Raw genomic sequence first — 26,500 nt, forward strand, 5'->3', positions numbered from 1 at the left:
TCCCAATCTAAGCCATTAGATCTAAAAAATGGATGGCTAAGATTAGAGGGAGATAAATGGAGGAGATATAAAAGCTAAAAAAACCCTAATCATTCTCCCTCACTCATTCATTCACTCAGTCACTCTCCCTCTCTAACTCCCTCTTCTCTCTCTAGTCCCCTCCTGTCGTCCTCCACTACCCCCCCCCAATCACCGCCGCCCTGCTATGCTGCCTCCACGCGCTTGCCACGCCGCCTACCCGACCACGACCAACCACTGCCGACACAACACCACGACACCACCACTACCTCTCACTGCCGACACAACACCTCTCACTGCCGTCAACGCTCGTCTTCCTTTTTTTTTGTTCGGTGTCGTCGTGGTGGCTGCTGCCGCTTCTTCTTCTCTTTTTTTTTTTTTTGTTTTCCTATTGTTAGATGTTGTCGTGTGGTTGTTAGGTGGTGATGTTGTGGTGGCCGTTCAACCGCCTTTCTCCTTTTTTTTTTCAAGATCTAGCTATGTCGTGGGTGTTGGTGGTGCTATGGTTGGTGTTGGTGGTGCTGTGGTGGGTGTTGATGGGGGTGGTGATGATGTCGTGGCTGCCACCTTCCTCTTTGTCTTTTTTCTTTTCGTTTTCAAATCATTTTTTTTTTCTTTTTCGAATGGTGGTTCGTGGTGGTGGCAGTTGCGGCATCTGGGGTGGTTGGGGGTGGTTATGACTGCCGCTGCCTCTGTCCCTCCCCCTTTCTCTTTTTTTTTTTTCAGTTTTCATTGGTGGTTGTCGTGGTATTTTGTTGGGTCGTGTGGGGGTGTTTGTCGCGGCATGGTGGCTCGTGGTGGAGGTGGTTGTCGTGGTTTTTTCAGTTTTCAGTTTTCATTGGTGGTTGTCGTGGTTTTTTCAGTTTTCAGTTTTTGGTTTTTTTTTTTTTTTTTTCATTTTCAGATTTACCGGCTTTGTTTTTTTTCTTTTCGTTTCAGATCCTTTTTTTTTTTTTCCTCTTCCGCGTATGGTGGCTCGTGGTGGAGGTGGTTGCAGGGTTACGTCATGGTGGTTGGTGAAAGTAGCGGTGGTTGTGGGTGGTTTTTAATATAAAGTTTTAGGGGCTTGGATTAAAGTTACAAGGCATATGGACTAAAGTTACGTTTATATGGACTGAAGTTTCGCTGATTAATTATACTTGCCAAGGACCTAAATTACATAAAAAAAAATAAAGTTTCAAAAATTACCACTAAAGTTACAATCGTAAAACATTAAAGTTACATTCATCAAATTATAATACCTAAATTACATAAAAAAAAATAAAGTTTCAAAAATTACGACTAAAGTTACAATCGTAAAACATTAAAGTTATATTCATCAAATTATAATATTTACATAGAATTTATAAATTAGTAAAATTTAATAAATTCAAATTTTTATATTAGAAATTGGCGAATAAAAATTAAAGTTTCAATTTTTGGCATTGAAGTTTTATTCGTAAAACATTAAAGTTATATTTAAAAATTAGTAAAATTATATAAATTTAAATTTCTATATTAAAAATCGTTTAAAAAAATTAAAGTTTCAATTTTTAGCATTAAAGTTTCACTCGTAAAACATTAAAGTTTTATTTGAAAATCAGTAAAAATAAAAAAATTCAAAGTTTAATATTAAAATTAGTTAAAAAATTAAAGTTTTAATTTTTAGCATTAAAGTTTCATTCGTAAAACATTAAAGTTTTATTTATAAATCTGTAAAATTAAATAAATTCAAATTTTAATATTAGAAATTGGCAAAAAAAATTAAAGTTTTAATTTTTAGCATTAAAATTTCATCCATAAAAGTTAAACTTATAATTGAAAATAATTAAAGTTAAACTAACAAATTAAAGTTTCAGTTATAAAACATTAAAGTTTTCATCTTAAAATTTTAAAATCTCAACCATCCATCTTAGTTGATCAATGGCTAGGATTAGGACTTAGTGGACTCACCATTTTAGGTGGACTCATTTGAACTCCTCTCTATATATGTATATATATATATATATATATATATATATATATATATATATATATATATATATATATATATATAGTATTGGGTTCATCTAAGTCCACCCACAAACCTTGAGTCCATAAGTCCTCATCCAAGCCCTTGGATGAGGAAGATGGGTGGCTTAGATGAAACCTCATAAATGAAGATTAATTAGCTAATCTAACTCTCTCTCTCTCTACTCTTTTTAATTAATCACTAACTCATCTCAATTAACCACTAATTAAATATATATACCTTTTCACTCATCCATTTCTCTCACCTCTCACACAATTTCATTCCTCCAATCTCTCTAAAATCTAAATAAATCAAAAACCTCCAAAAATCACCCAAAAAAAACCCAATAAAATCACCCCAAATAATTCACCCTCTCTCCCACTAATCACCACCCCAACCCATTACACACCACCCCACCCGCACACCCATCACACCACCCACCACAATCGTCACCAACCATCCCGCCACCGCGCCGCCGCCACCTTCCTCCTTTCTTCTTCTTTTTTTTTTTCCCGTCAGATCTGAAGTTCCTGTTTTTTTTTTTTTTTTCGAGTAAATTTGTGTGTGGTGTTGTTGTGATGGTGGAGATGCAAGTCTTTTCTAACAACCGTCACCAACCACACGCCGTCACCTTCCTTTTCGTTTTTTTTTTTCCCGGTCAGATCTGAAATTTCTGGGTTTTTTTTTTTTTTTTTTTTTTTTCGTAAAGTTGTGTATGGTGTTATTGTGATGGTGAAGATGTGAGTCTTTTTTAAAAACAAATACCAAATGTGGTTTTTTTATAAAACAATTACTATATTTTAGTTATATAGTATGTGACTTTTTTTTTGGAAATCTTTTTTAGTGTTATTGTGTATATTATTTACATTAGAATATTTTAGATCTATTTTTTTTTAAAGAAATTGTGATTTTTGTTTTAGATTTAGTTTTTGAAAGAAAATTATGATTTGTTTAATTTTAGATCTAAAAAAAGATCTCAATAAGTTGTTTAATTTTAGATCTTGTTTAATTTTGTGAGATCTTTGTATTAAAATTACATTTTTCTCTATTAGAATTACACTTATTAAAATTACACTTTTCTCCATTAAAATTACACTTTTTTCTATTAAAGTTACATTTTTCTCTATTATTAAAGTTACACTTTCCTCCATTAAAATTACACTTTTGTTGCTTAAAATTACACTTTTGTCTGTTAAAATTACACTTTTGTCTGTTAAAATTACACTTTTTCCGGTTAAAATTACACTTTTCTCCATTAAAATTACACTTTTTTCTATTAAAGTTACATTTTTCTCTATTATTAAAGTTACACTTTCCTCCATTAAAATTACACTTTTGTTGCTTAAAATTACACTTTTGTCTGTTAAAATTACACTTTTTCCGGTTAAAATTACATTTTTTTTCTGTTAGAATTACACTTCTTCTGCTAAAATTACACTTTTTATCCTTGGAATTACACTTTTTTCTGCTAGAATTACACTTTTTTCGATTAAAATTACACTTATATCTATTAAAGTTAAAGTTACACTTATTTCTATTAGAATTACACTTATTTCTATTAGAATTACACATTTTTCGATTAAAGTTAAAGTTACACTTATTTCTATTAGAATTACACTTTTTTCTACTAAAATTACAGATTTCTCTATTAAAGTTACAGCTATCTCTATTAAAGTTACATTTTTCTCTACTAAAGTTACACTTATATCTATTAAAGTTACACTCTTAAGGACTACAGTTTTACTCTCAATGGACTCATGTTATATGTTCAATATGGACAAAAGTTACACTCTCAATGGACTAAAGTTTCACTCTCAATGGACTGAAATTACACTTTAATGGACTAAAGTTACACTTTCAATATGGACTAAAGATACACTCTCAATGGACTAAAAATACACTTTAATGGACTAAAATTACACTTTAATGGATTAAAATTACACTTTAATGGACTAAAATTACACTTTTAAAAGACTAAAGTTACACTTATAAGTCACTCAATTCACAATGAGTTGTGTTAAAATTGGAAAAATTCAAAATAATATTTGTCGAAAAACTGAGTTACACTCGTAAAACGCAAAATATATTGTAAATTTGCTTCAAATTTTCAAATTTCAAAATAAAATCCGTCAAACCGCAATTTTTTCCGTTGAAATTACACTTTTTTCCGTTGAAATTACACTTTTAAAACAGTGAAAGTGTAGTAACATTTGTATAAAGTTTCGAGGTCAAAAAAAAAAATTATGCTCAAAATTTTTTTTTGTGTATAATTAATCCATTAGTGAATGTATAATTAAAGCTAGAGAGATAAAGTGGATTAATTAGTGTATAGGAAACTCATTAGTGTTAAGTATGCTTTTTTGCTTTCAATCTCAACCATCCTTAGTGGGATATCTAAGGGATGTAGTGAGGACTTAGGGACTCAAAATATATGGTGGACTCATAAGAACTTTGCTCATATATATATATATATATATATATATATATATATATATATATATATATATATATATATATATATATATATATATATATATATAGGAGTTCTAATGAGTCCTCCTTCCCAATTGAGTCCATAAGTCCTTCTAAGGGCCATTGGATGGACTCATTGGATGGTTAAGATGAATTTGATTAAGGGCTATTAAAAGGAAAAGGAAAAAAATGTGGATGGTTGGATTGAGATGGGTGGTTGAGATTGAAAATTACCAAAAAAAATTACCACTAATCAAATTTCTATACACTAATTAGATTTTCTTTCTCTCTCTAGCCCCTAATTAATCAGTTTTGAGTTTCAGATTTCAGAAGTGTAAATGTAATGTTGTATGAGTTTTACAAGTGTAAATGTGATGTTTTACGAGTGTAAATGTAACATTTTAAGAGTGTAAATTTGATTTTTTGTGACGGAAATTTTGAATTTATATAATTTTAACATTTTACAAGTGTAAATGTGATGTTTTACGAGTGTAAATGTAACATTTTAAGAGTGTAAATTTGATTTTTTGTGACGGAAATTTTGAATTTATATAATTTTAACATTTTACAAGTGTAAATTTGATGTTTTACGAGTGTAAATGTAACATTTTAAGAGTGTAAATTTGATTTTTTGTGACGGAAATTTTAAATTTATATAATTTTAACATTTTACAAGTGTAAATGTGATGTTTTACGAGTGTAAATGTAATATTTTAAGAGTGTAAATTTGTTTTTTTGTGACGGAAATGTTGAATTTATATAATTTTAACATTTTTTCAGTGTAAATGTGATGTTTTACGAGTGTAAATATAATATTTTAAGAGTGTAAATTTGATTTTTTGTGACGGAAATTTTGAATTTATATAATTTTAACATTTTACAAGTGTAAATGTGATGTTTTCCGAGTGTAAATGTAACATTTTAAGAGTGTAAATTTGATTTTTTGTGACGGAAATTTTAAATTTATATAATTTTAACATTTTACAAGTGTAAATATGATATTTTACGAGTGTAAATGTAAAATTTTAAGATTGTGTAAATTTGATTTTTTGTGACAGAAATTTTGAATTTATATAATTTTAACATTTTACAAGTGTAAATGTGATGTTTTCCGAGTGTAAATGTAGTATTTTAAGTGTAAATTTGAAGGTTTAAGAGTGTAAATTTGGTCCTTTGAGTGTGACTTTGGTCCTTTATAAGTGTAACGTTGGTCCTTTACGAGTAAAACTTTAGTCCGACTACCTACAAACACCACCACGGTCGTCCTCCACCACCAACTCATATTCACAAAAATATATTAGTGCAAATCTATATAAATTTAACGAGTGTAAATGTACAAATATACGAGTGTAAATGTAAAGAAATATGAGTGTAAATGTAAAGAAATATGAGTGTAAATGTAAAAAAATATGAGTGTAAATGTAAAGAAATACGAGTGTAAATGTAAAGAAATACGAGTGTAACTGTAAAGAAATACGAGTGTAAATCTGAAAAATGAGTGTAAATGTAAAAAAATATGAGTGTAAATGTAAAGAAATATGAGTGTAAATCTGAAAATTGCGTGTAAATGTAATGAAATATGAGTGTAAATGTAAAGAAATACAAGTGTAAATGTAAGAAAATACGAGTATAATATATGGAACAATAACAATAACACCAACGAATATTAACAACTAACTTTATTATGAAACTTAGAAAAAAAAAAACAGATCTTAAAAAGACTAAGTATCTATTTTATAGATCTAAGAATAAAAGTAGATCTAAAAATTTTAAAAAAGCTTTTCGAGTGTATCTATTTTGAAGATTTAAGAAGAATAAAATAAAAGTATCTCACAATATAAAAGAAGACGAATTTTTAAAAGACGAGATTTAAAAAATATAAAACAAACGGATAATTCACAAGCTACCCTCAAGGTTTGCCACTTTGCACGAAATATCCAATTTTTCAACCCGGAAATTTTTAAATGACCATAACTCATATTTCCAAATTCAGAAGACGATGATTCTTTTTTTCAAATTGCTCGTCTTTTCGAGGGCTACGATTTGAAAAAAAAATTGCCTTCGGAACTAGTAAGTAAGAGATACGGTCACTCAAAGTGTAATAAATCAAAAATACTTTGACATGCAAGAACTCCGAGCTACGGGTTCCAAATGCAACAATTTTTTATTTCAAATCGTAGCTCTCGAAAAGACGAGCAGTTTGAAAAAAAGAATCATCGTCTTCTGAATTTGGAAATATGAGTTATGGTCATTTAAAAAATTCCGGGTTGAAAATTTGGGTATTTCGTGCAAGGTGACAAACTTTGAGGGTACCACGTGAATTATCCGTAAAACAAAACCATACCAAAAAAAAAAAAAAAAAATTGAAAACAAAACCAGGAAAACCAAACACCAGTTACACCACTTCTTTTAAACACACTCAATCTAAACACGATAAACAAAAGAACAATAAAAAAAAAAACCAAACACCACATCAACCACTTGAAATTCGCATAAATGCAGCATAAGAATAACAATGACATATACTAAGCACTAAACCGAAAAACTTAACATTGTATTATTATAATGTATCCAACATAACAGCAGGCCGCGAAATTAGAAAAATGAAGCGACAGAAAATGGCTAGTTGTGCGTCGGGGAAGCGGCATTTTTGGTAGATCTCGGTTCGTGAGGGGAAGTAGCGGCGGTTGTGGTTGTTGGAGGTGCGGCTGTGATGGTTGTAGTGTTGGAGAAGGGGAGAGGAGGTGCGGGAAATGGTGGTGGTTTTGGTTGTTGGAGGAGGCGACGAGAAATGGGTGTCGGGGGTTGTGGTGGCTGACGGAGGAGAGGGTGAGGGTGGTGCGTGGCGGGTCGTGGACTGCGGTGGTGAGAGAGGTCGGGGGTGGGGTGGTGGTGGCGGACAGGAGGGTGGATGGAAGTCCGGGTAGGTGGGGTGAGGATGAGAGGAGTGCTATTTTTTTGGTTTTTTGATTTTATGATTTTTTTGGTTTTTTGATTTTTTGATTTTTTGATTTTTTTGGTTTTTAGAGATTTGGAGGATTGATATTTGTGTGATAGGAGAGAGAAGTGAGTGGAAAAAGAAGGGTTATATAGTGAAATTAGGGGTTTATTAGTGATGGTAGAGAGGGAAAATGTGTAATTAATAATGATCCCCTTCTTTTAGCCTTAATCCCCCCTTTTTCCCTTTCAATCTCAACCCCTCATCCCATCTTCTCAATGGTCCTAATGAGGACTTATGGACTCAAGGATTTTAGGTGGACTCACTTGATCCTTCTTATATATATATATATATATATAGGGTTAGGATCCGATGAGAACCTTCTTCCCATGAGAACCATGAGAACCCATATCCACCATTGGATTCACAAAGCCAGAGGAGCGGATTGACGAGCATCTTAATTAACTCACAAGACAATTGCCAAATTATTAAAATAACCTTGCTTTTACATATCCCCATCTCATAACCCATGTTTCTTCTATCTTACTCATCAATGTAAAAAAATGACGTGATTTAATTCTCTACAAAAAAAAATTAATGAGGAAATGAGTAATTTATCATCCTAACGGAAAATCGTCAGATTAATTACTAGGAAATCATCATTTACAAGGAAATTATCAATTCAATTGTACTACAGGTAAACAAAAAGATGTGATTTCCTTCATTTACGAACTTTCATTTATCTACAATTTTCGAGTTGAATTGCATAAATTTATTTCCAGCTCACATTTTTCAAATTGTATTTCTTGGTGTTTCATGTTTTATTTGTTGTTTATATGGTTTGTTTAAGATTGTAGGGTTTATTTTCTCAACTGATTTCGACAAATTATTAGGCGTTGCTTTAAAGATTAATACTAAAAAAAATCGATCTATAAGTACTATAGGTTTCATAAAAGCTTTTGATATATTGGAACTATTGGTATTTCATGCTCTACGATCCAAGGGCTTGTTAAAACAAGTAATTCGTAATGTCTCTAGGACAGCTTAATGTTGTATTATTTATTTTCTCGTGTAATTTTAACTAATTATAAAAAGATGTCAATGATAAGTACATAATTATAGATCGTGCCAAAGGTTCACAACACATGAATCGGAGGCTCGGAACAAATGTAATATAAGTTCAAAATATATGACTCATAGGTACAGAAAATATATACCATAGGTTCACAAAACATGTATTGTAGGTTCATGACCACATTTGATAGATTGTAACGATGGCTATTTTATGTTTTACGACTCATGTAAAAGTTTGTGCAAACAAGCAAGTAATTAGTGCGGTACATATAACTACTTTGTATAGTTATCCTTCAGACTCAAGTGAATAAGAGTTGTACCATATATATTAAAGGTTTAGAAAACATATACAGTTGTACCATAGGTTCTATAGACATTATACTGCAAATATGTCTTGCTCTTAAACTGTACTCGGGGCGATAAAATGTACATGCGGGTGGTTAAAAGTCTACATGGGTGCAACTTGTCTTCATGATCGAAACTCATCGTCACCACCAACAACAATTACACACAAAACCATGTTCTTCAATTACATTTTTAAGATAAACAACTAAAAAATTATGGTCATAGATCGAAAAATCAATTGACAGTTACAACAAAACAGGATCATACTTGACAAAAAATGAATCAATATGATTATAAATCGGAAAAAACTACTGTAACAAATAGGGTAAAAAGATTCAGAATGAAAGTTGTAAATTCACTTGACAAATACAATTTAATTAAGGAAGAAAGGACATAAGCATGATACATTTAAAAAACGATCGAGTCGAAAATGATAGAAAAACGATAAATTAAACAAAAAATAATAATAATAAGATTTTGAGGATAAGACAAAGAACTTTAAATTAAAAAGAAGTCAACGATAAGTTGAATGATTTGTACTTTTGATGGTAAGAAAAAGAGAGAAATTCAAGTGAAAATTCATAAAATAAGCGTACAGACATTGAGGTAATGATTTTGGGAAATTAGGAAGATGAACAGAGGAGAAAGAATTAAAAATAGCAAAAAGACAAAAGACTCATTACTTACAACAATAAGGACGTGCGTCGGATCTGGGACGTTGGATTATTTTATCTGACGGTGAACAATAGTTCTCATGGTTCTCATACCAAGAGGGTTCTCATTGGATCCTAAATATCTCTCTCTCTCTCTCTCTCTCTCTCTCTCTCTCTCTCTCTCTCTCTCTCTATATATATATATATATATATATATATATATATATATATATATATATATATATATATATATATATATATATATATATAGAAATAGGATCCTGTGCGAACCTAAAGTTCGGTGCGAACTTACGAACTAACTTAAAAACCTTCACCCAAACACACGCGCATACAACCATTCCCGCATTCCCCTTTTGCATTATCCCTATCATTAAATTATTCCCCACATTAATACTTTGTCTCATCCTCACCCACCAACCACCACCACCCTTCGCCGGCGGTTTCACCGTTGATTGTTCTGCCGGCGTTTCGTCGGAACTACTCTTGTCTACCCAATCTGCCTTTATTTCTCCATTTGTCCTCTCATTCACCGACGATCAAATCGCAGGTTTTCCGGCGAAGCCAACTTTGGCCTGTGATCGATTCTTAATAATTTGACAACATCTTTGGTGCAGTTGATTTTTAGGTATTTTACCTTAAATTTTGCGGATCTATTATTTAAATCTGAAATGAGAACAACAAATTAAAAACAATAGCCTTAATATTTTTGGTTGGGAACTTTGCGGGAGCCACTACCATGTGCATTTGCTCCATGATTATAAGGAATTGTGGGGAAACACGAGCGACTGGTACAACGAGACTATTGGGAATGAGGGTTGAAGTAGATACAGAAGGAACTCTAGAATGCAAAGCTTTTTGCAAATTTAACAAGTTATATTTCCGTCAATATTCCAGTACTTAGCATATCCACTTTTATACGAGCTTTTTGCAAATTCTTTCTCTGTTTGAAAGGTCAGAATTTGCTTTTGGAGCTTGTCAATCTCCGTAAGGGCTTCGGATTTGGACAAACCAGATTTGGGCACTTTATTAGCATGAGTCGTTGACTTAGGCGCTGGCGTAGGAGGGGATTTCTTTGAATTCTTCAGTGCAATGATAGCCTTAATATTTTTGTTGGGAACTTTGCGGGAGCTTTCGGGATATTTGGGTTTGGCGGCTTCTCAACCTGAAATTTATTTGGCATTCTTGGAGGACCATCATCATCATCAAAATCATCATCGTCGTCTATTTGATAATGGAATTGGTCCGGAAATGCTGAAGCAAGGGTGTATTGTTCTTCAGTATGGTATGGTATTCTTTGTGCATTGTACTTGCTTTCCGTTATATCTGTAAGCATTCATTTTTTCGATCTGTGCTGACATTGTTATCAATTATTTTTATTGCGAATATTCAGTTAATAGCAGAACCCAAAAATGTGCCGACAAAAGCACATCCGAAATTAACCCGAAACGAAATGTATAACGTGCCTCAGATGGACCAATCTAGACCCGACTCAATTGACCCTTTTACCTTGCTAGATACACTTCTTTACCTTGTTAGATACACATATTTAACAAGTTAGATACACTCTTTTTGCCTTGTAGATACACTCCTTTAACAAGCTAGATACACTCCTTTACCTCGCTGATACACAAATTTGCCAAGCTAGATATACTCATTTACCTTGTTAGATACACATTTTTGACAAGCTAGATACACTTTTTAACCTTTGCTATATACACTCATTTGACAAGCAAGATAAACTCTTTTACTTTGCTAGATACACAACTTTGCCAAGCTAGATACACTCTTTTATCTTACTAGATACACTTCTTTACCTTGTTAGATACGCATCTTAGGCAAGTTAGATACACTCCTTACTTTGGTAAATACACTCATGTACCTTGCTAGATACACATCTCTGGCAAGCTAGATACATTTGACTCACCTACAAAATCATTGCTTATAATAACATTGCTTATTATTGTAGGTTTAATATGAATGGTATAGTATACTCCGTATTTTAGAAAATGATCCTCAATTTTTATCTTTTCTTTTTTAAACTTCAGCGTTTAATTTCGCTCGTATTTGTACTCTAGGCAAAGGATACATTTATTTAAGTTGTTACATACACTCCTTTAAATTACTAGATACATATCTACGAGATATATTTATTTAAGTGAAAATACCCTCAGTTGTACAGGTTGATGTTTCAATTTATGTTTGTTATCAAGGGATTACATGTTTGATTATCAAATAATAAATTGACCTTCCATTGCTGTCTCCCATCTGTCGAAAATTCTGCAACACATTCAAGTTGTGGGTTTATTCTACCCTCTCAATTTTGGGTCAAGTAATTTCATTAATTCTGCAACACATTCAAGTTGTGGGTTTATTCTGTTGCTTGGTCATAGGAGTAAAAATGTATATGCTTCAATGCTAATTGGTTTAGTATTTACTCGAGCTATTGTATCAAGTATCAACCACGGGAGTGATGTTCTCCCGTTAGGTGTTTGCACTTCTCTTGCTGTTTCGGATAGATTTATCAATCTTCTCTAATGTTTGATTTCAATCACTCTCGTCTATAGTGTCTTTACCTACTCGTCTCTATAACACCATAATATTTCTCAACTATCGGTTAAGGGAATGCAAAGGGCGATGCGATTCAGTTGTAGTTTCAATTTTGATCTTCAGAAACCGGTCCAGTTACTGGCATGCTTGGGTATTCACTCACAGTTTTGGGAGTCACCCTCTATAGTGAAGCAAAGAAAAGAAGCAAGTGATACTAGCAGCCCGCTTAAAGTACTGTGAACCAGTTTTTCTTTTACTTTTGCCACCTATGACTCTGCGAGGAAGAACGCCGACTTAAATAGAGTAAATGGTTGATAATGCACTTTGAAAAACAATAACCGACTGCTGCTGTTTTTATATAATTTTTTAGATAAGGTAAATTTGGGGAAGTATTTGAATTCTTTTAGTAAAAAAGGTTGTAGATTTGAATCTCCTATTACCATATTGATAAAATTTATGGAAGATTTTGCCTTTTGTTTACACACTGCAGTCTGTTGAATTTGTGTGAATGTTGATAGTGCATTCACAATGTGTTTGCATCCCCTCGAATTTTTTTGAACTTCCATTTGTTCTAATAGAACAATATTCCGATATTAAATTATTACTCCTCAACTGCTGGAGTACCTTGGAACAAAATCGAGGGTTGAGAGAAAATGGTGATGATCACAATTTTGTCACATTGTATGCTGCAGATCTGACTTATGGCTACTGATGCATCACAATTTGATATCTTTATGTTCTTATTTAGTTGGAACCTTTTCTTTGTTTTCTCGGTGTTACCTGTTGACTATACTAATTACTAAGCTTGTGCAAAACAAAGTTTCTACCAACAGACTTGATAACAAATTCTTGAATAAGACTAAAAATAACCATCACAACTTTGAGCAAGCCAAAAGTGGAGGGTACACGTTCAAAAAAGCCCTAAACCGCTACTAACTAACTAATACTCCGTACCAATCTACATAAAAATGATTCTAGGACCCCAAACAGTTTCCATGCCAGTCAAAATGGCTCTAATAATGTACCCCAAACAAGATAAGAATGGTGGCTATGTCTCAATCAAGATTTACTAGTAATTTCAAGGCGCTACTGAATTTCCATGACTTCAATTTCAGCCTTTGGTTCTGTTGCATCCACTTCCGGCTTTATTTCCTCTCCGAACTCAGTTTCCAGCATACATTCATCTTCTACTGCTATTACTTCTGCTTTCACGGACTTTTTCTCTACTTTAGGCTTCATCTCAGCTTCAGTCTCGGTTTCCATCTTGACCTGGGAATCTTCGACAACTTCATCTTCAACCCCATTTTCCTCCTTTGTGCCTGTAATAGCCAAAGGCATTGCTTCTTCCTGTGGTTAAGCCCGGGTTTCAGTTCTAGTTTCACGTCTAGTGGTGGTTTCAGGCTGAGTGTTGGTCTCTAAGTCCTCTTCCTCTATCTTGGGAGCAAGGTAGTACCTAATGTGGCCCATTTCAGCAATCTTATATTCCACCACGACGGGCATATCCGAGGATAAGCTTATGGTCACTTGGCTAGAGAAAGACGTCGCTTTAGCCAATGTAGTCATGTACTTCAAGGCAAAGGTCAATACCACTGGTTCCTTCATCTCAACAATAACAGCATCCTCTGGCTGCAAAATTATCAACTAAATTGTCAAAACTCCTAACATCATGAGAAAACTGTAAAGCCCCTCTCATTAACATCAATGAGTGAGACTGAATGATGATTAAGTACCCCAGTAGAAATTCAATCATATAGTACCTTTTCGATGGAGGTGTTCTGTCTGAAGGTAGTGTTTCCAGATCAAATGTCACCTCTGGTAGAGAAAGTCACACCTTCCTTTGACACGGTAATGGTAATTGTCACAAAACATTAGCTCAGATTATTCTGTCACTATTTGGTTTCAATATAAGAGTGTTAACTGCAGGTAGTATGAGTTATCCCCATGAATGGATAGTAGATCATCTTCAATGTATCTGGCGCCTTGTTGGAACCTATCAGTTTTGAGATTATTGCAACCTGCACAAGGACCACATCATCACAATTTAGCAGTATGAATTAAGCATAGTCATTATCAGCAGTCAAGACATAAGATTAAGGTGGGTTATTTAGTACAGTACAGTTAGTACCGAGTATTAAAGCAACTCAAATCAATCTTTACTAGCTACTGTACTTTTTTCAAGTTCATTTGTTTGATTCACTTTTACAAGTTTGCCATAGGTGAAATGTGTGAATTTGGTTAATTATCCAACATTTGGACAACAATCAACCACTTGTACTTGAAAAAATTCCCGTTACCACAAACAAATTCAATACAATTAGTTGTAATATTTGAATGTCACTCATTCCTATGATCTCTTATTTTGATTACGACAGTAATGTATACACGGCCCTCTACCTCGCCTATAGCTAGAGCCTAGGCATTGGGTAATGTTGCTGGTTGAAGGAATGAAGGGCAATAAGTTACAGAAATGAGCCATAATCATGAATCATAGTAACCTCTAAAAACAGTCTCTACGTATAAAACTTTCGGATATAATTAATTAATAGGGACGGTCAGAGTACTGATCTGATCTGATCTGAGGAGCTTAGAACCTACAATCATATTCTGGTCGTGATAGATGACTAGATCTATCACAACCAGAACTAATGGCTTAATAGCAGCATTTTTAGAGGAAAGAGTGAAATTATGTGCAGGGTATGCGGTAGTTTCACTTGATTGGTATGTTTGGTTGTGATGTATGTTTGAAGAAAAGCAACAAGACACTACCTAGCAAAGCATTACCTTCAAGGATGACTTCAACTACAGCAAGTTGTTTCTAATTCTCATCATTTCAGTTTCAATGCAATAGAGGTTGTCATAGCGAAATACATACAAGCAATCGTCAGCTGAGATCATCACAGTAGCTGTAATCAAATCGCTTGCTTGAGCTAATATATGTGTTATACATGAGCAAAAACTAACAACGCTACAATGGCACAGGAATGATAATGTTGGGAATGAGAGTGTACCTAAATCAAGCATGCATATGAAAGCATGAGTCTTGTTGCATCCTTCCGGCTTAAGGGAGGCAGCTCCATAAGTGAGGAGTGTACATAAATTAGTTGCATTTTTGTAGCATGAGTTGTTAGTGCAATTTGGGAAAAGAGAATCGTTGCGCTGAGATTTACTGTCGGACAATGTCCAGGTGTGAGGATTGGTAGAGCTGGATCGGCCTCCAAATCAATTTGTGTATTACTGCCGGATACACATGGTATTACTGCCGGATACACATGGTATTACTACTAGATACACAAATCAATTTGTGTATCTAGTAGTAATAATGCGTGTATCTGGGATGCTATTTTGTGTATCAACATTCTAAAGATCAACTACGACTACCCACCAGCACTACCTAGCGCTAGCACAACCACCACCATCATCTCTAAACCAACCCCGTTCCCGCCATTAGCCCTGACAACCCCTTGAACCTGTATCAGCAATATCATGATCGGAATTAGAGGTGCGCCGACCACTAGATCCACCGATTCAACACACAAGACAACTACATAACATTCGACACATTTCCACACCCATTAGGCCACCATTCTAAGCCACTCATAACCACCCACAAACACCACATCATTGTCGAAGCTGATGTATAAGCGACATAAAATATAGTGCAAAATAAGGAAGAAAGAGCAAGCTCTCCCATATAATAGTAAATGCAATTAACCTTTTTTCTTATCAAGCTGTGATTATCTATGATCAGAATTGATATCTTTTGAGCATTTAAGTCTAGGGGGAAGAAATAAATTTAGGATCATGGTAACACATTACATATCTTACAAGCAAATCCATCACCATTCATCTATTTCACTCCAATAACCAATATTATCCAGAATGACGCTCAGTGTTCAGGCATTATCAGAAACAATTATCAATCACCAACTACCACCAGATTCAAACTCGAAACACGGAACCAAAACCCGAACCCGCATTGAGAAGTTCAATGACACTGCTTCTTGGCCAAGGCGGTTTAGCAACTCATTGACATTGGACTACTGTGCGTAATTCAAAGTTCATTTAAAAAAATAGAGCATACTCCTGAACAGGCCTTCTCACCAAAATACAAGCAGGAATATAGTACCTACATGTACTCTTTGAGAACAATCCCTACAAGTAACAACAAAGTGCAAGACAAGATCAAATTTCCAACACTACCATTGTCATTTTGAGAGACAAATAAATAGAAGTTGTTTTAGAAATGTCATGCATCGAAGTAGAAACACAACTTGCCTCAGTAAGCTCAGAAGGTCTCCTCCGACACAGTATTCCAGCACCAGCCATAAATGAGCAGAAGTCTCATACCTGATACAATGTATTGTAATCATCAAGAAGGAATAAAAAAAATCGACTTGTATCTCAAATTGAGTAATAGTAGAAGTCGGGAAAAACACAAATGAAGACTAGATGGAAACATCCTTAGCCACGGCTGACCTTGCATAAAATTTGAGCACATTAGGGTGTTCTAGATCATGAAGTATCCCGACCTGCGATAAATTACACAACCGTAGTAAATAATACCATATATTACTATTACCTAGATACACATATGGATGCAATCTCCACAAATTAGCTTTGCCCTGCATAATTTCATACCTTTTTTAACAAAAAGATGCAATCTTTTTTACTATTACCTAGATACACATATTACTTAGTCTAGATACATCTATTATACATTTAGATACACTTGTCGATTTGTGTATCTTAGAGTAGAATTATGTGTACCTGGAGCATCATTTTGTGTATCCACCCACCTACAATATCAACGACCACCTCAGATGGCACCACAGACATCAGTGAACAACTCTGATGACACAAAATATATCACCAGACACCTCAAATGCCGCCTATGACATCCACAAGCTTCCCCATCCCCATCCACAACCAGCAACCTCATCAAAATTATAACCACCGCCACCTCGTCACTACGACCATCGCCGCCCAACCACAACCAACACCACCTCGTCAATAGAAGTCGGTTTTATTGCTAGATCTAGGAATTGATAGGGATGTATATTGGAGAAGAAAAGAAGCGCGCAGTGGCCGACAATGACAATAATAGTGACGCAGGTGACCGTCGCTTTCCCGAGTTTTGGGTGGTCGACGGTGACGCCGGCATCAGGCAATGGTGGCTATCGACAGGTGATGGTGGATGGGGATAAGAAATTATTAGGAGAGATGCGCCAACACTGGTCATCGATGATGAGCCGGTGTCGTCGTTTCTTGCCGGCGGCGGCGACAGCAGGTGAGGATAAGTTATGAGAGAGGAGAGTGCAGGGAGGTCGGGGGGGAGTACGGAATATGAAAGGAAAGGGGTTAATACTTTTATTATAGCTGTTGACTTTCTTGCGTGAAATACAGTGTCAGAGTCTTAGTTCGTACGGTTCGTACTGAACTTTAGTTCGCACGTGACCCCGACCCTATATATATATATATATATATATATATATATATATATATATATATATATATATATATATATATATATATATATATATATATATATATATATATAGAGAGGTGGGATCCGGTGAGAACGATCACTCGGTGAGAACGGTGAGAACAAGCTAAATAATCCACACCAACCTCATTTTCTCTCCCGATAAAACAATTTTTCAATAACAATTTTTCAATACTCCCTGCCCGAGTACCATTCTCATTAACCAAGAGTCCTTATCCACTTTATTTCCCCAAAATCCCTTTATCCCTCCACCACCCATCGGACTGCTCGGATGATCGACGGAGACGGCATTTTACGTTAAAGTGATAGAAACACAAAACAACCATATGTCGATCACGGTGCTCCCTTTTCCCCGACTATTCCGATGACGTCCCTATCGTCGTTCCATCAAACTGCTGAGCACTATACGGGAAGTGGAATTACTGAGCGGCAGACAACAAGTCGCCGGAGTCAAGTACCTTACCTCCTTCTCTGCTTCGTTGATGTCCAATTTATTTCTATGTATCTACACTAGTCCTTGATGTATCTAATGGTTGTTTTAATGTATCTACCATAGATACACATAATTAGTTACTAGGTACATTTAATTTGGTTTTAGATACATCAATATAGAAATTAGATACACTAGTTTCATTTAGCTTAATGATTATGTAGCGAATTTTTAAGAAGGGGAAGAGTGTTTGACGACGGTCGCCGTAGATCGATGTGTTTGGGATTGGCACGTTTGAGGCTAGAAAAGTATGGATAGAAAAGTTGATTAGAGCTCATTTGTGATGATCGTTGGAAGGAGAAAGCAAAAGTGACGATAATGGAGATCTTTAGTTATGCGAGTAGTGTGACATTGTCTGATGCCACTAGGTCGACATGATCATCTTGATCATCATGATCAGATGAAGAATCATAGGAAAGAGAATGTATAGAATCATCAAGATCGAAGCTCTGAACATCGAAAACGGCATCGACGTCCGCTAATTACAATCAAATTGATTGATAAACTCCCAATTACACAAATCACCATTAACCATTACGAATTGGAGTAATTGAAGACAATGAAATATATTTTTTTTTTTTTTTTTTTTTTTTTTTTTTTTTTTTTTTTTTTTTTTTGCCATTGAAATGATGTTTGTTGATGATACGATTTCGTTGGTGATTCTAGGCGTATCACGATGGTTGGGTCTTGAGATTTGCGAGAAGATGGGTGGAAAATATGTGGGTATTTTAATTTAATACGGAGTATATACCTATGGTTAGTAATTAATATAAAGGTCGTTCTCACCGTTTGCACCGAGTGATCGTTCTCACCGGATCCTAAATCTATATATATATATATATATATATATATATATATATATATATATATATATATATATATATATATATATATATATATATATATAAGCTGGTTGAAACGTTGTGGATGCGCCACGTGTCAACCCACCCTTAAATACAAGTATTAATTACAGCTGAAATTAAATACAAACATAATAAATGTTGTATAAATCTCAGCAAAGTATTAATTATAGTTTAATATATTTTATTATAAAATTATATTAAATAATTACGGTGATTTGATTCTAAATTTACTAAAAAGTTATTTTGATAAAAAATTTAAAATGTAAATAATTACGTTCATTGTAAAAAAATGCTTTCAATTGAGTATAATTTTTATTATATTTATTGAAATATTTATTTTGATATGTAGAGATGATTAAAGTGAGTGTCTCACAATATTTTACATTTACGCAGGCCCGTCTTTGAGAGTGTGCGGCCTGTGCGATCGCACAGGGCCCCCAAAATTTTGGCCCAAAACTGGTCCGAGGCGCATGGAAAAAATTGAGAACTGATAAGATAATATTAACAGAGTATATTGACATGTAGTTCAACATAGCATAGTGGTTACAATAAGTTTTGATTTAGCAAGACATCCCAGGTTCGAATCCTGCCGGCATTTCTTTTTTTGACAAACTTATAATTTGTATTTTCTTGTATTTGAGTTATCTATTCATTTATAAACTCTTTGATTTTACGTCATCTTTAGGTAATTGTATTCTTTTTTTTCTTGGGTTCTTCAAGTTCATTTACATACCTTATAAAATTACATAAGTTAAATATAACATATTTAAACTAGTTGGGATAAAAATAAGTTAAAGATAATATATTATTATACGATGACAATTTTAGAATTTTTACATTTAAATTTTGAATTTTTCCGTGTTTAACATATGAAATTCACAATCGCCCCTTGATTTTTTCTCACCTAACTGCGAATTTTGGCTCCATCACCATTGGTTCAATTTTAATTTATATAAAACCGATAGAATTTAACCGAAAAAATTGCTATAATAGGACCCCAATTTCACATTTTGCACAGGGCCCCTGAAATGTTGGAGACGGCCCTGCATTTACATAAAAAAATATTTTGAGAAAGTTATAAAACTTAGACTATTAAATACATTAAGAAAAATATATTTGGAAGAGTCATTGTATATATTAAAAACACAACTTTAAAAAAACTACTAAGAGATAAGTTTTTATAGTCTGAGAATGAAAAAAATTATATTGGACAAATTGAATACATATGATTATTTGATAAGTTTCAATAGTGTGATAACTAGTATGTGTACGAGTGTGTATGTACATAGTGATCGCGAGTGCATTTGAATAATCAAAACAAAAGTAATGATTATTAAGTAATATAGTATTATAAATGACATGAAAAAGTAGAAAACGCGTTACATTATTTTTAATATCTTTAATTAAATATGTATAAGTCAAACATAAAATATTGATTATGACTAACCAAATACTCCGTATTACTTTTAGTTAAATATTTTATATGTTATCTTTTAAATATTTTGAAGTTAAACATCAAAAAATAATATTTGAGAAAGTTCAACCTATTATATTTACAAGTAATAAACTCTTAAACATCAATATAAATAAAAGGTGCAAATTTCTCATAGATATGTTTGACACATATCACATGCAAGATACAATCAAAACATTTGAATAAATTGAGTTTGAACTCTATATGTTTGATAGATAAATGTCACATGTTATACATAAAAAACAAAAAATTACACAAAATTATGTTCACATCATTTTGAATAAATATTAATTGATTTGAGACATAAAGTATCGTGAAATGATATAATTTGAGAAATTATTGTTGATTGTTGTATTATTCGAATAAATTTTATTTTGATTAATATGATATTTCACCAGTCACAAATTTATTTATAAAACATTGATCATGCATAATTAATTATCAGTTATTAGTTTTAATTAAAACTCTTATGTATTTTATTTTAAAACATTGAAGTTAAATCTAAAAATATTAAATTTGAGAAAAAATTATTTATAAGAGAAAATATTGAAGGTCATATATGAATTATATAATTTTTCTTCAATTATAATCATAAAATATTAAAACAGGCTGCGCGAAGCGCGGGATACTACCTAGTGAAAGATAAAAGTGAAGACGATCAAGAACTCCTCATAATTGTAAATTCAATTGACTATAGTAATAAAGTATAATATTTTTAAGGTAGTTCTAAAAATTGAAGATTAAAACTTATAATATAATATTTTTAAGGTAGATCTAAGAATTGAAGATTAAAACTTATATAGTAAATAGATAAGTGGTCTAAATTAGAAAATTCGTAATCTAATTATTTAAAAAAAAAAAAAACACCCTAAACTTAAAAGTGCTTGTGATGGGTTAATCATGCACACACAACTTGAGTTTTACATCAGTAGTTCCCATGACGCAAATGTTATGGGAGGTGAATATCTCTACATAGCTCTCTCACAAAATCTAGCGCCAACTTCCGTAATCTCGTGCCTCACTCACGCCTTGAACCCTGATTTGCTTATATTCGAGCTCAACTATCACATCTCGGACGACACGCCTTCTACCCTCATTTTTCGTCATCTTCTTTGCTTCCACGTCCTTTCTTCAACCTTTCACCGATCTCTTTCGAACTCGGGAACGTATATACAATTTCAACTTATCAGTTTATACATCACCATCCAGTATCATAATCAAAATTATTTTGACATGAATATGGAGTTTGGACTTTAGACACCACTGTCAAACTTTCGATAATTTATATGCGTAAAAAATTAGATGAGATCTATCATTCTTAATGAAACTGCCATAGACCATTTCTTACCCATATTTTCACCCATATGGTTGCATAACACATTTGTGTTTACACATATCTTTCCCTAGCACAAAATAAAATCAAAAGACTTGTACTCCTACAAAATAAAAATATAGAACTATGAAGAGCAAAATATATCATAAGATCAACCCTTTGAAAAACACATGCACTCCTACAATATTAATACAGAACTATAGGAGTAAAACATACCGTAAGATCAACTTGTTAAAAGTTGCTTTGTTGATAGTTGTAAATCAAAATGTATAAACTGCATTGAAAAAGGACAATGTTTCAGCAAATTGAGCCTTCAAAAGGCAAAACAAAAATCAAAACGAATTTGTAACCAAGCACACACAATCAATTAGACAAAGCTAACTTTGGAGATAATAATACTAAGTATTTTCAAAATCATGCTACAATTAGACGTAGTAGAAATGGTATTAAGCAATTTATTAATAAGGATGGTGCTCTTTTTATTGATCAAAATCTCATTCAACAAGAAATATCTAATGAGTTAAAATTGAGGTTTACAAAGAATCAACTTTGTCATTTTGATAAAAATGAGGACTTTAGGTCTATTAGTGGAATAATAACGGATGAAGATAACAACTTTCTTACGAGTAAGGTTAGTAAGGAAGAGGTTAAAGAAACTGTTTTCAATTTAGCTGCAGATAAAAGTCTTGGACCTGATGGCTATCCTGTGGAATTTTTTCGAAAATACTGGGATATAGTAGGAAATTCTGTTACCAAAGCAGTTTTAGCATTTTTCCATTCTAGTAAACTTCTTAAAGAAGTCAATCATACTTTTATAGCATTAATCCCTAAAATTGATAACCCTCAATTAGCAAACCATTTTCGGCCAATTAGTCTTTGTTCAACAATTTATAAAATTATTTCGAAAATCTTAGCAACTCGTCTCCGAAGTATATTACATAAGGTTATACATCCGTATCAAGGCTCTTTTACACCTAATCGTTTTATTCAAGATAATATCCTTCTAGCGCATGAGATCTTTAACTCTTTTAAGCGTAAAAAAAGGTAAAGGAGGATGGATTGCTATTAAACTTGATATGGAGAAAGCATATGATCGACTTGAATGGAACTTTATTGAAGAGACTTTTACGCAAATGGGTTTTAATCCTACTTGGATTTCTTGGATTATGGATTGTATTAAAACTGTTTCTTTCTCGGTTCTTGTAAATGGAAGACCGGGGAACGTGTTCACACCTACTCGAGGTATTATACAGGGAGACCCACTTTCGCCATATATTTTTATTATGTGTGCTGAGGTTTTAGCAAGATCTCTACAAAAGAATAGCGATATTAGTTCTAGTGATATTGGTATTAGAATTGGATCTGGATTGGAAAAAATTCCATTCCTGACTTTTGCGGATGACACTATCATTTTTGCTAAAGCCTCTAATCAGAATTGGTTGGCATAAAGTTTGTTTACCAAAGTCTGTTTAATTGGTTGGCATAAAGTTTGTTTACCAAAGTCTCTTCGTGGATTAGGAATAAAATCCTCTGAAGTAGCTAATAAAGCCCTTCAAATGAAACTTTTATGGAAAATTCTTATGGAAAAGGATAATATATGGGTCAAAGTGGTAACTAAGAAATATTTGAGAAATTGTTCACTTTTTGAACATAAGCCTAATTCAGTTTGCTCCTGGCAATGACGTAAACTCATGAGTATTCGGGACATGTTTAGAAAGGGGTTGAGATGGCATGTAGGTAATGGTAGCAATGTTGTATACTTAGAAGGTCCATTTGACCGACTAGGCCTTATACATATTTTCCACCTCATGACGTCGCGTTTTGGCAACTCGTCTGGTCCATATGACTGGGGGAGCACAAAAGCGAGAGTTACCCTCGTCTCATCGCGCGCTCGCACCGTGGATATAATGGTACTTTAATGTCATGAGTACCAAATTTTCAACACGTAAACCTAACCATAGAGCCCGTAAAACCTTTAATTAGGATAATATATACATTGTTTATTGTTTGTAACCTTATATTTTATATTTTTATTTTCATTCAATTGTGTCATAAGACGTAATAACGTAACATTGATGCTTGCATAGTGAGTATTTCTGTCTAATTGGGCAGCGTGATAGGACTTCAATATAATGGGAATTTGCATTTAAATTAGGCAGATTTTGCACTAATTAGTCTTAGACCATTAGAAATTAGATGTATATGTTGAACAAACTAATGCTACGTCACAACCGAAGTCAAAACAGAAGCCTAGTTCTTCTCCTATTCTTTAGCTTATTGTTTTAGACTTTGTATTCTAGCACATGTGTATTATTCCTTTCCTATTCTACAGCTTTTAGTTAGCTTTTAGTTCCCTGTTTCTAGTAGTTAGCTAACCATATTGTACTATATATATATATACTTGACTTTGTAATCACTGTGAATTTATCAACTCAAAAACAATTCTCTACTACCTACTTTTATTCTCTACATGGTATCACGCCTTTTATCGATCATAACCATACTTGTTGTTTTTCACGCGACCACCATGTCGAACCAACAAAATGCTATCATTCCGAACTCCGACGAATCCAACAAACCACTACTTTCTATCTCTTTTCCTAATTACATTAAACTTACTCCCACGACTTATCGTACTTGGCAATACCAAATCACTCGACTTCTTCGAGGCTATGGATTATTCTCCTATCTCGATGGGTCGAACCCACCTCCACCCACCACCCCATCCGCAACAGAAGCCAAACCCAACCCAGACCCGGTTCCCAACCCCGCCTACACCACATGGTTTAAACAAGATAACTTAATCCTAGGAGCCCTAGCCGGAACCCTACATGAATCCGTCTCCACCATTATTCTTGATGCTAATACCTCTCATGAGGCATGGCAAACCTTAGCCATAACCTATGCTAAACCCTCCCGTGGACACATCCTCCAACTTAAGGACCGTCTTCACCATATCACGCTTGGTGACGATACTGTTTCCGACTATATGCTTGCCATAAAGTCTTGCACAAACCAATTAGCCTATCTTGGCAAACCCATGGATGACGAGGATATCATTGCTCAAATCATCCATGGTCTTCCTCAAGAGCAATACAAATACGTAATCAATGTTGTTCGCGCAAGAGACACACCAATTCCCTTTGATGATTTCCATGAACGACTCATTCAACATGAGCTCGTCGTCAAGCGCGACCCACCAACTCCCACCTTTCCACCAACTGCCAATATTGCGTCTCGCAACCACAACAATAACAACCATCGCTACAACAATCATAACACCACATACTCCTCAACCAATCGCACCTACCCACCCACTTCCAACAAACGCACTCAGCACGCCACCCAACCTTCTACCCAACAAACCCCACGACCCTTCAAGGGTCGTTGCCAATGCTGTCGTGAAATGGGCCATGTTATTAGCAACTGTCCCAAATTTAAACGTGACTACCCTATAGTTACGTTCCCACCACCAAAACCGAACCCACCTCATGCCCATACTGCCACGACCTCCACTCCGTCCACCTCCACTTACCTTGTTGACAGTGGTGCATCGAATCATATTATCAATGACCTTGACAATCTTGCTCTTCATAGTCCCTATGATGGTCCGGATGATCTTGTCATAGGTGACGGGTCGACTCTTCCAATCACACATCACGGTTCATTCACTGCTTCTTCTCCCTCTCGCTCTCTTTTATTTAATAACGTTCTTGTCGTCCCAACCATTGCCAAAAATCTTTTATCTGTTTCTCAATTCTGTCTTGATAATAATGCTTTTGCTTATTTCTCATCTACTTCCTTTTGTTTTAAGGATCGCTTGATGTGTGAGACTCTCATCCAAGGACCGTTTCAAGATGGCGTCTACCAATGGCAACCACCAACCATCAAACCGAAAGCCTACACCAGCCTTAGCTCGACTCCCAGCAGCTTGTGGCATGCTCGACTGGGCCACCCCTCAAATGTTACCCTCAAGAAATTAAATTCCCTTTACAATTTTCGCATTTCTGATTATTTGCATTGTAATTCTTGTTTAGTCAATAAAAACCACAAATTACCATTTACAACCTCCACTTTATCTTCTCATGCACCCCTTGATTTAATATTTTCCGATATTTGGACCGCACCGATACTCTCGACCGACTCATTTAAATATTATATAATTTTTATTGACCACTACACCCATTACTTTTGGTTATACCCAATTAAACACAAATCTGATACAATAACTACATTTAACCGTTTCAAAAATATTGTTGAAAACTACTTTCAAAAACCAATCAAACAGTTCTATTCCGATAAGGGGGGGGGGGGGGATATAAAAAGCTATATTCAACTCTCCTAGACACTGGAATAACCCACCTCACATCACCACCTCACACACCCGAACATAATGGTTTTACCGAAAGACGCCATCGCCACGTTGTTGAAATAGGTCTTCCGCTCCTTACACATGCTCAAATGCCGAATAAATTTTGGCCCTATGCCTTCACTACAGCCGTTTACCTAATAAACCGTCTTCCAACATCTACACTACAAAATAAAACACCGTATCAATTACTCTTTGGTCAAGACCCAAATTATAACAAATTAAGACCTTTTGGATGCTTTGCTATCCATGGCTCAAACCGTACACCTCTCACAAGCTCAACCCGAAGTCAACCCCCTGCATTTTTGTCGGTTACTCGACCACTCAGAGTGCTTATCTATGCTACGATCCTATCAATACAAAACTATATACATCCCGACATGTTCGTTACATTGAAAATAATTTCCCTT

The 26,500-nt window shown here is 34.1% G+C and overlaps 1 protein-coding gene across 1 annotated transcript; it reads right to left on the reverse strand.

Moving 5' to 3' along the window:
• Positions 1-13,004: 13,004 nt before the first annotated feature.
• On the reverse strand, positions 13,005-13,932 carry LOC141626734 (uncharacterized). The gene is made up of 2 exons (XM_074440403.1): positions 13,816-13,932; positions 13,005-13,684 (listed from the first exon to the last, which is right to left on the reverse strand). Exon 2 carries the CDS (start codon positions 13,394-13,396, stop codon positions 13,145-13,147), a length of 252 nt encoding a protein of 83 aa, XP_074296504.1. The 5' UTR covers positions 13,397-13,684; positions 13,816-13,932; the 3' UTR covers positions 13,005-13,144.
• Between the last annotated feature and the right edge of the window lie 12,568 nt (positions 13,933-26,500).

This window comes from Silene latifolia, chromosome Y, assembly GCF_048544455.1.
Source record: "Silene latifolia isolate original U9 population chromosome Y, ASM4854445v1, whole genome shotgun sequence".
NCBI classification, from domain to species: Eukaryota; Viridiplantae; Streptophyta; class Magnoliopsida; order Caryophyllales; family Caryophyllaceae; genus Silene; species Silene latifolia.

Bases quoted from the DNA above. Each gene is read 5' to 3' on its own strand.
- LOC141626734 (XM_074440403.1), bottom strand. From the start codon at position 13,396: ATGCCTTTGGCTATTACAGGCACAAAGGAGGAAAATGGGGTTGAAGAT.